This window comes from Ambystoma mexicanum, chromosome 9 (assembly GCF_040938575.1).
Source record: "Ambystoma mexicanum isolate Mex_15411 chromosome 9, UKY_AmexF1_1, whole genome shotgun sequence".
NCBI classification, from domain to species: Eukaryota; Metazoa; Chordata; class Amphibia; order Caudata; family Ambystomatidae; genus Ambystoma; species Ambystoma mexicanum.
The window spans coordinates 262,045,197-262,061,081 of NC_090931.1; the positions used below are offsets into that span (position 1 = coordinate 262,045,197).

The 15,885-nt window shown below is 45.6% G+C and overlaps 1 protein-coding gene across 6 annotated transcripts in view; it reads right to left on the minus strand.

Moving 5' to 3' along the window:
- The window catches only part of LOC138487942 (zinc finger protein 354A-like), a 212,441-nt gene that overhangs the window by 156,528 nt on the left and 40,028 nt on the right, over positions 1-15,885 (minus strand). For all 6 annotated transcript variants that reach the window (XM_069614592.1, XM_069614587.1, XM_069614589.1 and 3 more), the window contains exon 2: positions 4,205-4,331. In XM_069614592.1, coding sequence (XP_069470693.1) covers positions 4,205-4,331 — 127 coding nt within the window. The remainder of the gene's footprint in view (positions 1-4,204; positions 4,332-15,885) is intronic.

A 15,885-nucleotide genomic window follows, 5' to 3' on the forward strand; every position in this document is an offset into this window, starting at 1 on the left:
GGGTCTTTGCACCCTCTGCATCTGCCTCACCATCAACAGTCACCTGTGGAGTCCCTCAAGGATCCTGAGTATCCCCAACTCTCTACAATGTGTTCACCAAACCTCTCTTTGATATACTTGATTATCTGGGTGTCACATACACTAATTATGCGGATGACACCCAGATACTCATCCCCATCACTGGTGACCATACAAATTTGGATGGCTAAGCATGGTTTATGTCTAAACGACGACAAAACCGAATTACTCCTCCTGGGCTCTCCATCTAAACTGAACAAATTAGGGACCCTCTTCAACTCCTTCAACATCAATGGTAACATTATCAAAGTAGCCAACAATGTGAAAACTTTAGGAATTTATATTGACTCAGCACTCACACTTACGCGACAGATTAACGCCCTGGCATCCGCCACAGCCTATACATGCAAGCTCATTACAGCGTGCCGACCGTACCTGACCACAACTAACTGCATCACAGTAGCAAGAGCATTAGTCCTTTCTAAGCTTGACTATTGCAATGCGCTCTACCTGGGTACATCCCAACAAAACACAAATAACATACAAGTTATGCAAAACAACGCAATCAGATCAGCATGCAACATCCCCAGGAAACAGCACATCACCGCAACTAGACAGAACATAAATTGGATTAATATTAAGCAGAGAATAGACTTAAAGTCACTCTCACTTACCCACAAGTGCCTCCACAACTAGGCCCCCCCACATATCTATCTAACACCTTCCCACATCATACATCGACGCAACCCACCAGATCAGCGCAATCGCACTGCGTTGTCATCCCTCGATTCAACCAACAACGTGCAGGTGGAGTCAGCTTCCCAGTCCTGGCCGCAAAGAAATGGAATGCTCTACCTATCTCCATAATCGAGGAACCGTCCTTTACACTATTCCGCAGCAAGGTTGAAGCTTGGTTCCATGAGCAGGACCATAATCCTTCCGCTTCATAAAACAATCTAATCAATTCCATATTCAATTGCCATTCCTTATGTATATATGTATTTATATTCAAATTGTATTATAACTGCCTGGATTGTTTGTATATTTTATGTATGTGTAATTTGTAATATTGCTTGTATGCCTGTGTAACTTGTAAGATTCAGCGCCCAGTTGCCCCAGGGATCGGCCACGCATTACAAATAAATAAAGTACAAATACAAATCAGTGCTTTCCTATGTTACAAAGTGGTTTCATGTTGGTCAGAGCACGGTCTTCCAATGCTTCGGGTCACTTATATGCCAAAGGCTTTTGCTACTCCCATGATGACAGTTCAATTTTTGCCAGAATGTGCAAAATATTTCCCACAGTGTGTGAAGTTTACAGTGAACCTGGTTTCCTGATTGTGAAATAATTTGCACACCTGCAAAAGACTAGGCACTCCAGAACATACATTTAATGTGTTTTATTAGGGAACCTTTACACGCTCAGGTAAAATAATAAACAGAGTAGGTATAAAGTGTAACTACAGTGTCAGAATTAGTCGGCTGGCCTTAGCAACCAAAGATTTTGTGAAACCACAAGGAACATATTGTATCTCTCCTGTCTTAGATTGTTCCTGGGGTCATCATTTCCATTGTTAAGGACTAGTCTAATAAGCAAAGCCCAACCAAGTGCTATTGTCTCTGGGATCCCCACCCCAATTAATTTCTTTTCATACTTGTCTTCCCCCTTACTGGTCTGTGGTTGGTGGTCTTTTTTGGGGCACAAATCCTCTGCGGGATCATCTGGGTTTGATGCTAAAGGGAGAAGGAGCCAAGCTGTCACAAGTGCCACTTTTCAGAGTTTTCGACAGGGAACAGAGAGGCTTGGCACAATGAGAGGGTGAAAACTATTCTTCACAGAATTCTTCCGCTCAAACCCTTCATCCTTAGGCTCAACACTCCTACTCTTCCTCCCTCCCCCTTCCCTATCCTCTTTCTCCTCGTCTTGAGAGGATAGCTCAGGGGCAACATGCTTGCCTTGGAAGCAAGAAGACACGGAGCAACACAGGTTCGATCTCTGGGTCCATGCTTAGAAACCTCTGGGTATTAAGTGCATTATAAATAACCCATCATATCATAAGACACCTTCTTCCTTCCGCCCTGCCCCCCACCCCCACCTTGAGTCTTCTACTAGCTTGGCTTCACCTGCACATACCTGTGCACGATGCCCATCTCCGTCACTAGCCTATCTTTTCTCACACGCTCACACTTTTTTTGTGACCACCTCTGGTCTGTATATTCAACTGCCTTTTCTTCTCTCTCTTGCTATCACTCCAGCACCCACTTGGGCAGCGTGCCTCTTCCACACTCCAAAACCTTCTACTTCTATTATTTCCACAACATTCCTGTCTCTTACCTAGTGCCCTCTCGTTCTTTAACCACCCTGATCAGTGTAATCGTTTCCAAACTCTTGAGTCTCTTTTGCCACTGCGAGTACTATTCTTGGTACTCTCCAAATTAATCATCGCCCATTGGACACATTTATCACTCCCCTCTTAGATGATCTTCTCCAATTCGCAAATGTTTCTTGCCCCTTCTATCTGTGGTCATATCTCTCTCTGTGGTCATATCTGTTTTTTTTTTTTCTTTTCTCTCTTTCTCTCTCTCTCTTTCTCTTTCTCTCTTTCTCTTTCTCTCTTTCTCTCTTTCTCTTTCTCTCTCTCTCTCTCTCTCTTTCTCTCTCTCTCTTTCTCTCTCTCTCTCTCTCTCTCTTTCTCTCTCTCTTTCTCTCTTTCTCTCCTCTCTCTCTGCTCTCTCTCAGCTCTCTCTCTCTCAGCTCTGGTTCAGTTCTCATGGCTCCTCTGTTTGGTCTCTGGTCTCTTGGGTTTCTCCTACAGCTCCAGGGTCCCAGAGAGTGGGGTGGTAGGTTTGGAGATGAAAGGGCTCAGCCTTCTTGACCTCAACTCCAGTCTTCTCCAAAACAGCTGCCTGTCTCCACTTTCCAGTTTCCAGCACCAATTCCAAACACCTACTTTGGCAGACTGAGCTTGTGGACTTTTAAAAAGGGCCTTGAACCCACCTCCCAGCTGCTCTCTTGTAAAATGGGTCTTGCGTGTGTTAGCTGGGATGGGCTGTGTGGCTCTGCACCCTGGAATGGCTTACAGCCCTGATGTAGAACTTGAGGTTGGCTTGTCCATCCCCTTAGATGGTCCCCTCTCTGCCTGCCATACAGTGCTCCGCCTTCAGGCCTGTTTTGGGGAAAGGAAACCCAGTTGTGTCACTTCAGGCAGCTGATGGACAGATTGGCTGGTAGGCTGCACCCTTGATGGCTTCCTGTTCTGAAGTGGGACTTGGGACTGGCTAGCCTCTCCTATTCAGCAGTCCTCTCTCAGATGGTTAGGCTCTACCCCCGACTCCCCAGGGTGAACTTATTTGTTCTTGAATGTATACGAGTGAAGGCCTTGTATGATAGAGAACTGGTTGGCTGTAAGGTTTCCTTTCCCAATTCAGGGCACCCTCTTTCTTTCTGTAGGTGTAGATGAGACTCCTACACCTGTGCAAATGGAGCAGAGCAAGCAGTGACTGGGGGCTCTGCAGGCCACCAATCTTTGATTCCCATAAAAGTACAGAATTTACAGAGTTCCCAGCTTCAGTGGAAGCGAAAGCACTGTGCTTCAGGGTCTCAGAGGGTCTCCTTTCCCTTATCCCACATGGTCTTCATTGCCCAGGTGTGAGTGCTGCTTCTCTGTTTCTGGATAGTTTCATGCGAGTGTGTCCTGTTCTGAGATGGGAACTAAGTGGTGGCGGCAAGATGATCCGACCCATACTATCCCCAGCACATCATCCTCCAGCTTGCAGAGGTAACTGTCGCCCTCAGTCACCCCAACTAATGTCCTCACAGTGAGGCAGGGGACTTTGTCACAGTCTTTAAATACCAGGCCTGTCCCCACTGAAGGGAATGTCTATGTTAACCATATAAAAGAAAGCACCACGTATCCCATCAGATAACCTTTGCTTCTCTGACTGGGCTGCTGTCAACAAAGGCTTTGGTGGCAAATGTACCCCATACAGAGAGCGGAGGAGAGGGAGAAAGAGGAAGAGAGAGGGAAAGAGAGAGAGAGAGAGAGAGAGAGAGAGGAGGAGAGGGATAACTGGTTTATACACACACCGGAAGAACTGGAGACGGATTACAAGTTCCCAGGCTTGAAACACACATGCCTAGCTTTTTATGGCGGATGTAACTTTTGAATAAAGCATGTCTTTACCTAATGAAATCAAGGCCTGGTGAATTTCCTTCATCACGTTGTTGTAAAGTTCATTCTGCCATTCATGCAGCAACCGCCACTCCACTTCATTAAAGTAGGCAGCTACATCAAGGAACGTATGCGGCTCCTGGGAAAGAAAACATATGACAAACTGAGCAGCAGCATTCACCAAATGGAACTCTGTGAAGCCAATAAACCATTTCAAAAGGTTTGTTTTTGTTGAAATACGTTGTTCCTCACCACCCCAATCAATGGACACCACGGCGGTCAAATGCAACAAAGCGGGAGAGGACGTCATAGTAGGTGAACACACAAGCAACAAACCTTTCCAAGTCGAGTGAGTACACGTTTACCTCTGCTGGAATCTTCGCACTGAAAGCACCCATGCAAAAGGAAGAGAAGAAGCCATTGGTTTCAGTCAGCCCTACACTCCCTAAAATATGCAAATACTATAGGGAGTACAAATATACTCCCAACAGAAAAATAGGAAACAGACATGTAGGACATGGTCCCCCTGCTTTCACCCAGGCAGCTGCATGGATATGTTTGGACCAGTAGTGCACGTAGCATCACAGGAAGATACTTCTGTTATTACTGCCTCATCAGAAGAAGTAAACATGTACCTTGTAATGTGCATGAATAACTAGTTGCAGAGAAATCATTATTAAAAAAACATTTCCGTTTTCAAGTTTACACATATTTTTACCAGTTTATAAAATAATCCTACTGGAAATTGGACTTGCATTTTTAATCCCTAAAAAATAATTGTACTCCCAATTTAGGGAGTTTCCCAAAAATAAGGAACAAAATACTCCCACCTCCAAATGTTATCTGGAGCACTGGTTTCAGCGATAGGGCCCCCTCGTAATCACAAGGAAAAGTGGAGGACTGAGGATTGACTGGGGTGGGTGTAGAGAGAGTGGGGTTAGGGTGGGTGGGTGGGTGGGTGGGTGTAGAGAGAGTGGGGTTAGGGTGGGTGGGTGGGTGTAGAGAGAGTGGGGTTAGGGTGGGTGGGTGGGTGTAGAGAGAGTGGGGTTAGGGTGGGTGTAGAGAGAGTGGGGTTTGGGTGGGGGGTTTTGTAGAGAGAGTGGGGTTAGGGTGGGTGGGTGGCTGTAGAGAGAGTGGGGTTAGGGTGGGTGTAGAGAGAGTGGGGTTAGGGTGGGTGGGTGGGTGTAGAGAGAGTGGGGTTAGGGTGGGTGGGTGGGTGTAGAGAGAGTGGGGTTAGGGTGGGTGGGTGGGTGTAGAGAGAGTGGGGTTAGGGTGGGTGGGTGGGTGTAGAGAGAGTGGGGTTAGGGTGGGTGGGTGGGTGTAGAGAGAGTGGGGTTAGGGTGGGTGGGTGGGTGTAGAGAGAGTGGGGTTAGGGTGGGTGGGGTAGAGAGAGTGGGGTTAGGGTGGGTGGGGTAGAGAGAGTGGGGTTAGGGTGGGTGTGCAGGGGTAGAGATAGGGTAAGAAATAAAGAGAGTGCGAGAGGTAGGATGATAGAGATTAGAAGGTAATGTGGGTGGAGTAATAGAGGGGGCAGGGTGGGGTAAGATGGTGGGGACAGAAAGAGAGTTAGGGCGGTAGAGAGAGCCGGGGGATGGTAGAAGGTGCTGGGGTAGGGTGGATAGGGGTAGAGAGGGGGGTAGGGTTGGTGGGTCGGGGTAGAGAGAGTGGAGGTAGGGTGGGTGGGAGTAGAGAGCAGGGATAGAGTGTTCATGGAGAGAGCAAGGGTAGGGTGGGTGGGGGTAGAGAGAGCAGGGATAGGGTGGGTGGGGAAAGAGTGAGCCGGCCATGGTAGACAGAGCGCGGCTTGTAGGCAGAGCGCGGCTAGGGAGGGTCGGTGTCGGTAGACAGAGCGCGGCCTTCGGTAGAGAGAGCACAGCCAGGGTGGGTGGGCATGGGTAGAGACAGAGTGGGGTTTTGGGGGGGGGGGAGAGGGTGGTGTAGAGAGAGTGGGGATAAGGTTGGTGGTGGTTAAAATAAATGCTCACTAACCCTTAAACTAAACATACCAAGAGTATAGTCCTCCTCGGATATTCTAGTGGTGCATATACAAGTAAAGTAGACCTGCTAAGAAGTGACCACACCGTGCCTTTAAGCAAATAGAAGCCCTGCTTAGCCCGGTGTCCCATTAAGAATGCACTGCTGGTACTGTAACACTGTTCTAAAATGCATTGCATGTCCGAAGGTTAGGGCTGGTACTGGGCCATCCAAAGTGGGGAAGTCATGCTTTGCTTGGAAGTTCTGGTACTGTATCAAAAAGTGTGACAGAACTGCTGACAACTACTGCACTTCACTAGCATGCACAGAATGACAATGGATGTCCCATCAAATGAGTATATTTGCTTTACTGCAAAACTGCAGTATTGTACCATTAAACAGATCGCAGCTAACAGTCCTTCTAAGAAGGACTTTTATCATGTTATCACAACTTTTGCAGACCTACTGATAAGTGCCGGTTTTGCCTCATTAGGATTATGGCAGCTGTGTTGGGGAGTGATTATATACATTTATATTAGGCTTCACAAGAAGGGAAGGGATTACCCATTACATTTGTGGTTGCTCTCTGCTGAAAAGTGCCTGCAATCCCTGTTTCTGTGTTGTAACCAGCGTTTTAAAAGCAGAGTAAAGCAGCTGTCATGCTTGTATTACGTTCTTTGTTTAAAGCTGAGTGAGTCTCTGGCGATGTAAAAATAAAGGTGTCTTCCTGATCTATTCTCTCTTCTCGGAGCAGTAAATGCAACTATACTGCTCAGGACGGCCATTGTACATCACACGGTTTGGATTGGGTAAGGCATGAAGTATCTGTTAATAAATGCCAGCATGCTCAGCTGTACAAAGCAAATGGAATCCCAGCGTTAGCGGGCCTCCAGATAAGATGCATACTAGGCCTTTTTATGCATGAAAATCTTGTAAATATGACAGCTTTATTATTTTCCTGTGTATATTTACACACAAGTGTAGAGCAGAGGGCAGTGCAAAGGTCAGGTTACTTGACAGAAACCAGAAGGCTTCTTTTTACCTACATGGATGTAATTGCAAGCCATGGATAAAAGCCTCTGAAACAGAATGTATTTCTCAGAAGTCTTTCAAAAAAGAAACTGCACACCCGGTTACAAGGAATGGTTCATTTCCATTCAGCTTCTGCTGTGCTGCTGCTCATGGAGTCAACAGAAGCACTCTGCATATTTTCCTAGCATTTTAGGATTGTTACACCACCAAAAAGCACCAAAACCAAAAGGAAAGGGGGGTACACTCATTCCAACAGCAGGTGTCAGGATTCAAAATTACACAGAAGCTATTTTCTCCTGTTTCTACCCCAAGAGAGCCTGGTTAACGTGCCACCAACAGATACCAGGAGCTACGTTTCGCTCCCCAGGTCAATGTGCGCTACCTATGTCACATTAAGTTTGTACGTTTTAGAATGTGTACAAAGACACATTCAAATACATCTAGAAGACATTTGGAGCAACATGTATTTTATGTAATGGAAAAACAGTTCCAGTGTGCATTTCATGTGGAAGTTAGATTTGGTACTCACTCCAGGTTCCCAAAAGGTAGCTCCTGCTTCCTGGTTGATGCCAGAAACCCAGAAGTTTATTTCAGCTCCTGCTTATCAGATCTTAAAGTCCAACCCTGAGGTATGGCCGATCTAAGAAGGGGTGCAACAGCCCAAGGAAAAGGTACAATTCTTGGAACAGATGGGTGTGCGGACAAAAGCTGGACTATTCAAGGTGTTGCCGGCTGACGGTTTAGCTTTCTGGAGACATAGGCTTGGCTAGTAGACACATTCAAACCATGGCAGAAATGTCAATGGGAGAGGAAAAATGTGGGAAGAAACCCACCCCGCCCCCAGACAGGGGATGCCAGCCTTCCTACGAACTCTTCTGTAAACTGTACTTCTCTTGCTCACCTGCCCACAGACCTGCTCATCCTTCTTGCCTTTAAGCCCCTCAATAGGTGAGTATTCATGACAAAGTAATGACCATAAGACTAGCATGCCTGGAGCATCCATGACGGTGCAACCCGGGCAATGTCAGGCTACTGAATCCTGTTTGCCACACTTTCATGGCATCTGCAGCATCAGTTTTCCTCGGTTTCTTCCTTGGTCTCAAATACACGACTGTGTTGGTCTCAAACCTGGTCATAAACGAAGCAATTGTTCCTCATGGTCGGGGTTGGTTATATCACTGGCAAAGGAGTAACAGATCATCAGGATAAACAGGAGGGTGTGGACAATGGGGCCCTCCAGTCATCCAGAAACAGAAGAAAATGCCATGACATCCCACAGCCTGGGTAATCCCAGTGGAAGCAGGGCATGACACCTCCTTTCCATCACCTCATGAGATATATGGATGTGCAAAAAGTGAGGCACGCATGTCAAGGGCTTTTGAGAGCAAGGGGTGGCTTGCCAGGTCCTCACCTCATACCATCTCCCTTGATATCGTTCACCACTCTATTGACATACGAGAAGGTCTATAACTAGACCTGTGAATACAAATCCGACAGGATCTAGCATCCACGGAAAGGTGAGACCAGTTGCTGGACCAAGTCAAAAGGTCAATCATAACAGGGACTAAGGGCCTCATTAAACGGAAGGCAGTAAGGGTTAACGGTCACCGGTAATTCTACCGGTGACCGTTAACCCTTACCGCCTTATTACGAGGTCCCTTTGCGGGTTGGTACTTTAACGCCTGCTTTAACAAACCCGCGAAGGGACCTTGGTGCTAATTACGTTACCGCAATTTGCGGTACCGTAGTTAGCGCCTTCCCCATTCTCATTATGCCCTATGGGGGAAAAAATGGGAATGGGGAAGAGCCTTGGTGAATGGGGAATTACCGCCCCCCGCTCACCTTGGAGTAGGGTGGTAATTCCGCCATCCACCAAGGCGGACACGGTAAAATAAAGGCGGGAACCATGGCGCGAATAGCGCCATGGTTACCGCCTACCATGTAATGAGGCCCTAAGAATTGGAGTGGCACAGTGTGGGGCTCTCGTGGATATGTGGCACTGACCCCCAATACTCCAACTCTAAGCTATCTGAAAACACCCTGACTTTTCCCACCCTCCCAAGGGTTGTGTCCCGAACAACTGCAGTAACAAATTGCAGGCGTGGGTGAGTTCACAATTGGTACATTGGACGGATGTGGTGATCAGTGGTTGTCCAGGATTGGACAACCCAGCGTTGTTTGCATGGTGCAGATCCTTACCATTGGTGTGCTTGAATCTTGAATAAAAGGAAGACTCCTGCAGCTGTTCTTGAGAGTCAAGACTTCTGCGAATACGAGCAGCACATTGACAACCAGAGGACAACCCTTGAAGCTGGCCAGCATGGACTCAAGTGATTGGCCAACTGAAGCCATGTTCCTCTGTCTGATCTCAAAAGACCCTCATTGGTGCTTCAACCCTTGGACCAGTGGGAACAACCAGTCACAACCCCTGCTCTGGGAACCATGCGTTGAGGGCCTTCAGAAGGGTCCCTTTGCTCACCCGCCAGAGTGGCCAGTTCTCTCCTGGGCTACCTCGCTGCAGCCGTCGTCGTTCCAAGTTGAGCCTTGGTACTTTGCAGATTTTTAGCTTATGTAAATATAAATGGAAACTGGTTACCCCTCCCTATCCATCACATAAGTAAATGTACCATCCAAAGCTGTATTTTTCATGAAGCTATGAGTCAAACAGAAGAATTTCTTATATAAAAAACAATGTATTCATCAATAAATGTGTCAAAATTCACATATTTCAATTACAACTGTATAAATGTTAACAATCTTAAAGTGTCTAGGGTTTAGTAACGAGTGACTGAACTACTTCACTTAATGTTTAACATGTTTTCTATCACATCAGTAGATGGTATTCATGTTACTTTCGTAACACAGTGGAAAACAGTCAAACAATGGGAACACGGTTGATAATTTCAACCTTGACAGTGTCGTAACTTCAGCTTATGCCACAAGTCACCTGCTCCTGCATTTTCAGCCATCTTACTCAAAGGGAAGCTTTGCTGGGGCTGATTCTGGGTAAGCTGATATACGATCACCCGTCGCCACCTGATCGTGGTGGAACAATTTTTCTTCAATCTCCTGAGGTGTCCGGGATGGGTGCATAAATCTGCCTCTTTCTTTATCTGGGGTCTCCTTCTGGAAGCTGACTGGAACCATTTGCTGAGCAACGCAGCCATCTCCCGACACGGAAAGTGACCTCTGCACATGCAATCCCCTCTGCCTTCCCCACCAAAACCAAGTGCAGAAGATTGTATCCCCAGCAGATTCCAGAAGATCTGCAGTGTATCATCTGCAGTGTATCAGGAAGAATCAGAGTAATGGGGGTGAGTTAACAAACATGTTTCTGTCCCCACTGTCCTCCATAGCGTAACACTGGGTGCCATGTCCTTGTCTCTAACTTCCTCTGGCCTGGCCCCTGGTCGTCCAACCTGGGCTATGGATCCGTTCCTATGTTATACCTGCTGAATAGAAAAGGGTGGGGATCTTGCCTGTCTTGTGGTAAATATTTATCTAACTTTTAAAACCTTTATGAAGCACCACCACCAGCCCACTACATCCTTTCCGAATACCTTACCTTAGGAGAGCTATATATTGGAACTTGTGACTTTTGGGCAAAAGTCCCCATACCATGTTAGGGTTGGACTTCATAAGATTGGGTGAAGCTGTACTTGTGCCTATTTTACTATTTTCTACCAATTGTTTTGCATCCGAGTCCTCAACACTGGGAACTAATTCATATGAAACTCTATTCTTCAAATGGTGAATGTTTATACATGTTATATATGGTTTTGAGTGACAATAGTTAGCTGTGAGTTTTATATGCTTAGTGTGTAACTAAATGCCTAATAAATAACTGCAAAGGTCTCAGAGCCACTGGGCCAAATGGCTTAATCAACAATATTTTAAAGGAGGATCCCTTTACCTGGGCTACAGAATTGACAGTACTGTTTAGGAGTTTTGTAGATAAAAGCTACTTCCCAGACTCGTGGTGGACTTCTTTTGTGGTTCCAATTTACAAGAGGGGCGCAAAGACTGATGCTAAGAACTACCGACGACATTGATTGACGTGGATAGCAAGGTATTTGCGTCCCTCTTGTTGCAGCACTTGGAGATCTGGGAATGCGCTGTTGAAAGGCTGAACAGGCAACAGGCGGGATTTCGAAAGGGCCATACGACTAATATAAAACAGGTTAATCTTAAGAGCTATCCAGGAGAGAGCCTGGGCAGATAAGACCCTCAATAGACCGCTCTGCAGCAGTCAACAGAGTTAAACTTGCTAGACTCTGGTCGAAACTAGACAAGTTGGGGCTGCCGGGTAGCCTGTTGAGCTTGCTTATTGGTTTCGACGAGGCGTTCAGAATATGGTTGAGACTGAACAAATAAGGTGGTCTATCCAGAAGGATTCCAACTAAATCTGGCTTGAGGCAGGGGTGCGTCTTGTCCCCCTGTCTCTTTAATCTATACGTAGTGGATATTGAGAACACTTGACACCTTCCACATTCATTTTTCCCAAAGTTGGCTCTTTAAAGACACCCTGAATTTCCTATGCTGACGGCTTCTTGCTTTTCGACAATGTGAGAATGGGGCTGCAGAGGCTCTTGTTGGCCTTTTCAAAATACGCTAAAGATGATGGGCTCATGATAAATCCAAGTAGAACAATAATTCCTGCGTTGTTGAGGGGCAAGATGCATGGCTTTTATAAATGGTCATTTAAAAACCCTGGGGTAACGTATACCACAAGTGTTGTATATCTCGGTTTTCACATCTCTGCACAGCTGTCACTACTTAACATTTGTCTTACCCTTGCCCAGAAGGCTGCATCTTTGGCCAACCAATTGTTGAAAGTTGATAGAAAATGTGGTCTCTTCTCAATAAAACTTGTGATCAACATCTATGAAGGAAACATCCAGAAATGGATCTATGGGATAGAACTTTGGCCCAAAGTTGCCTACCGCTGGTTGGGCACAATAGAAGGTGCTATGTGGAGATGAGTGTTGAATGTACCTAGTGCCGTCCCACTGGCGGCAATTCGCTTCGAATTGAGGTTATTATCGCTTGGGCACGAGTTCAGTGGCAACTACTGTCCTTGTTTCTCAAAATAAGATGCCCGATTAGTGAGTCACTGTATGCTGAAATTAAAATCTGCATGGAAATGAAGCATGCTTTGGGGGGCAGGTCGGAGTACGTTGGAAATGTAAAGGAACACTCTGAAAGTATGCTGAGCGAACTCAACCTTGGTATGGAGGCCTTAATTGCTAACCCCCGAAAATGTAAAAAATGAACTTTATAATAGGGATTGGATCAACACAATAGATTCTTTCCATGGATATCTGTCCTTGAAGCACCTCGCTGAGGAACAGAAAAAAAAAAAAAAAAAAAAAAAAAAGAAGAGGTATTGTTGCTCCATACTTGCACTGGTTCCCTAATCATTTTTATAGAGCAATTCTAATGCGATTTCGATTAAACTTGTTGCTGACAAGGAGGGTAAAGATTTGTATTGTGGATGCGTTGTATAGATTCTGTGAGAACTAAGAAAGTATCGAAATTACAAGACATTTACTATTAATAAATGAAGTTGAAAAGACTGGCATATTTTAAGAAACTGTTTATCAACATGAATTGGGCCGTAATGAAAACTTGTGGAAACGGTGCCTGACCAGTGATATAACATTCAACGGGTTAGCCGTGTCTGGTTTTCTAAATTCTTTGCACTTGAGCACTATGTCATTTTTCTAGAAGAACCGCATTTTATATGGCATTACTTCGTGGTACCTCTTTATATTTTAAATATTAAAAATCTGTGAAAAAGATTCAGAAATTCGCAACATAGTACTAATAGATTCAGTGTTGCCTGCTTCCTAAAATTGCCTGTACTAAAGGATGATGTAATCCTGCCTGAAGAATGCACTTTATCGGGTATTGATTTGAGATACTGGGTTTTTTTAAAGAACGAAAATGGAAAAAAGTCAATGTGAAATAGGATAGGTTTGTGTATATGGAAATGTTTTAACAATATGTAGTTATGAGAATTAAGTATTAATGTATAGGTTATTACTATAAAAATGCATATACAAGTAAAAAAATAAAAACAACTGTTTTCTGACATACTTACTGTCTAACTTGAATTATTGGTGTTGCTCTGTGTGGACTCATAACCCAGACCACACTCACACATTTTCTGAGACTAAGGGCCTAATTACAGCTTTGGCAGTAGCCATGCCGCTATTGGCGGCATGGCTGCCACCAAAACTGGGTCCGGGTTCCCTGAATGGGGTATTACCGGGCCATTCCGAGTTTGGAGGGCCCGGTAATTCCCCGTACAGGGAACCCGGGCCCAGACCTTCCCCATTCCCATTTGAGCCCCCACAGGGCTCAATGGGAATGGGTGCAGGGAGCCAACAACGGGCCAATTATGACCGGCCCGTTGTTAGCTCCCTGGTCCACTCGCGGGACCGGGTAACAACGCCTGGTTTTACCAGGCGTCCTTACCGAGTCCCGCGAGGGGACCTCGTAATCAGGCGGAATGGGTTTAACAGGTCTGCATCCATTAGCGGCACCCATTAACCCATTCTGCCTGACTCGTAATGAGGCCCTAAGCCTTGACTGCACGCCTACCTTAACATTGATTGGGTTTTGGATAATCTTGGAGTGTGTTCCCTGTTTACCATAAACAGGGTGGTCTCCCAGAATCCTCCCACCCGGGCTGATTTGGGAAATCCATCTTTAGACCTACCTGCACTCCTTTGTCCTCACATCCCCCTCTCCCACGATATGGCAGCAACAGGGTCAATACAAACATCCAGATCTAGGCCACAATGACAACTAGCTCAGTGGCATTTGTATGCAGAACGTGCCTATGCTCGAACCAAGGTCAGCCTACAGCAGCTCCCCATGGCAGTCTGCAACAGCTTTGCAGGTGCACCCCACAAGAGCGAATGCTAACAAATGCCTGCCAAAACAGGTGTGATAGACACATACTCCCCCATCACAATCCCAGGTTTTGCAACTTCCACACTCACATTCATCTTTGGTAACAAGGCTGCCACAAAATGATTGTTTCAATCTGGTTTATTTCTCTTTTCCCCAACCCACCCTATACATTCCTCCTCACCACTCTTTCCTGATGTTTTTTCTTTGGTTTTTAATGCTTTAAACCTTCCCCCTTTGGTCAATGGATTTTCTATGGGAACCTTTACACAATCCACATGATTAAAAAAAGGTTTTTATATGCTCCCCTTTCCAACAGAAATCCAGTGCAGGAAAGGCAAGCATAAAAAGATATAGGGCCCGATTCATGGAAGTGTTTTATAATGGTGCAATCCTATAGGAAAACGTTCCATGAATCAGGCCCATAGTATGTCCAGCTGGGACCTTCCAGGTCTATATGCTGCATTTTGATCCCATTAAAGTTTGTGCTTTAGGGAAAACCCCACAAAAAAGATGAAGTAGCATCCAAGTATAGTATGATCAGACCCCGAGTCCACCAACATAGACACATTGGTTTAATGTATTAGTACATTGCAGTATACTTTGGGTTTGGGGCTTCTGGCTTTTTTGCTCAATGCGAGAACATTTGAAGCACCCGCAATCATGCAGAATTTCAGATTTTTCTTTAAGGTGCAGCTGCTCATTAAATGTCCACCTTTCTTCAGTTGGAACACTCCTCCGCTCTCGCAGGACATTTGGGATCATTGGCTAGTTACTATGCGCTCGCTTGATTTGGGAAATGTTGGAGTCCTTCTCTTGTCATTTTGGAGGTATTTATTGGCACTTATCTGTCTTTTTATCGCCTTGACGTCTGCTTGCTCGCTTTTCTCAATGTGAAACTGCTGTCTCCTCTGATGTTTGAGCAATCATAATAGCTTTGTCTAGTTTAGGTTTTATTTTAGCGTGAATCATTTTTTTCATGAATTGTGCGATACCTTAGTTGGTCACCAGCATGTCTGTAATCCCATCTTCATCAGTGATACTAAAAATACATGGAATAGCCAATTCTCTAAGAACGACTACAAAGTCGTGGATGGCGTCTTAAGCGGGTGATCACCTAGTGTACAATCATCTTCTGGGCATCTGCAAACCTTCTCTGCATTCACAGTCTGGCCTCTGTGAATGCAACAGATGCAGCATCAGCTGTCGTTGGCAGATGTACAAGTAGACTTTCGAAAATGTGGTGCCCTTCAACCCACCAAATGTTCAGTAGCATGGCTCTCTTTCTGGCAGCAGCTCACTATGAACCATGTAATGCTTCTGTGTATATCAAATAGATTGATCCAGCTGTTCCATGTTAGAAGAGGTGTCCCTGGACAGCTCGGAAATGCTGTAGGGGGCTTTGTTTCTTTCATGGAAGTACCATCAATGTCTCATGTGAAACCGATGGTGTGTTTGGAAACGCTGGCGGTTTCACTAAGACCATTACGTCACGTTCACTATAATGTATTCTGAGCGGTCTAGTTTATTCCAAGATGGTCGGAGCAGCACTTATCAACGGCGCTAGAATCATCTTCCGTGCGTTGCAACCCTTGCCTGTCATTTTGGTCATATGCTGCGTTAGTTTCTCTCCTCTCTGAGCCTTTGCCTTTCTAAAGGGGCTCCTGCCCTCGCCTACTTGTGCTCTCCTTCCAACCCCACTCACCCCTCTTTGCTTTTCTTTTTTTATGCCTTTGTTGAGTCCCTGTATCCCTTCCGGTGCCGGCAAC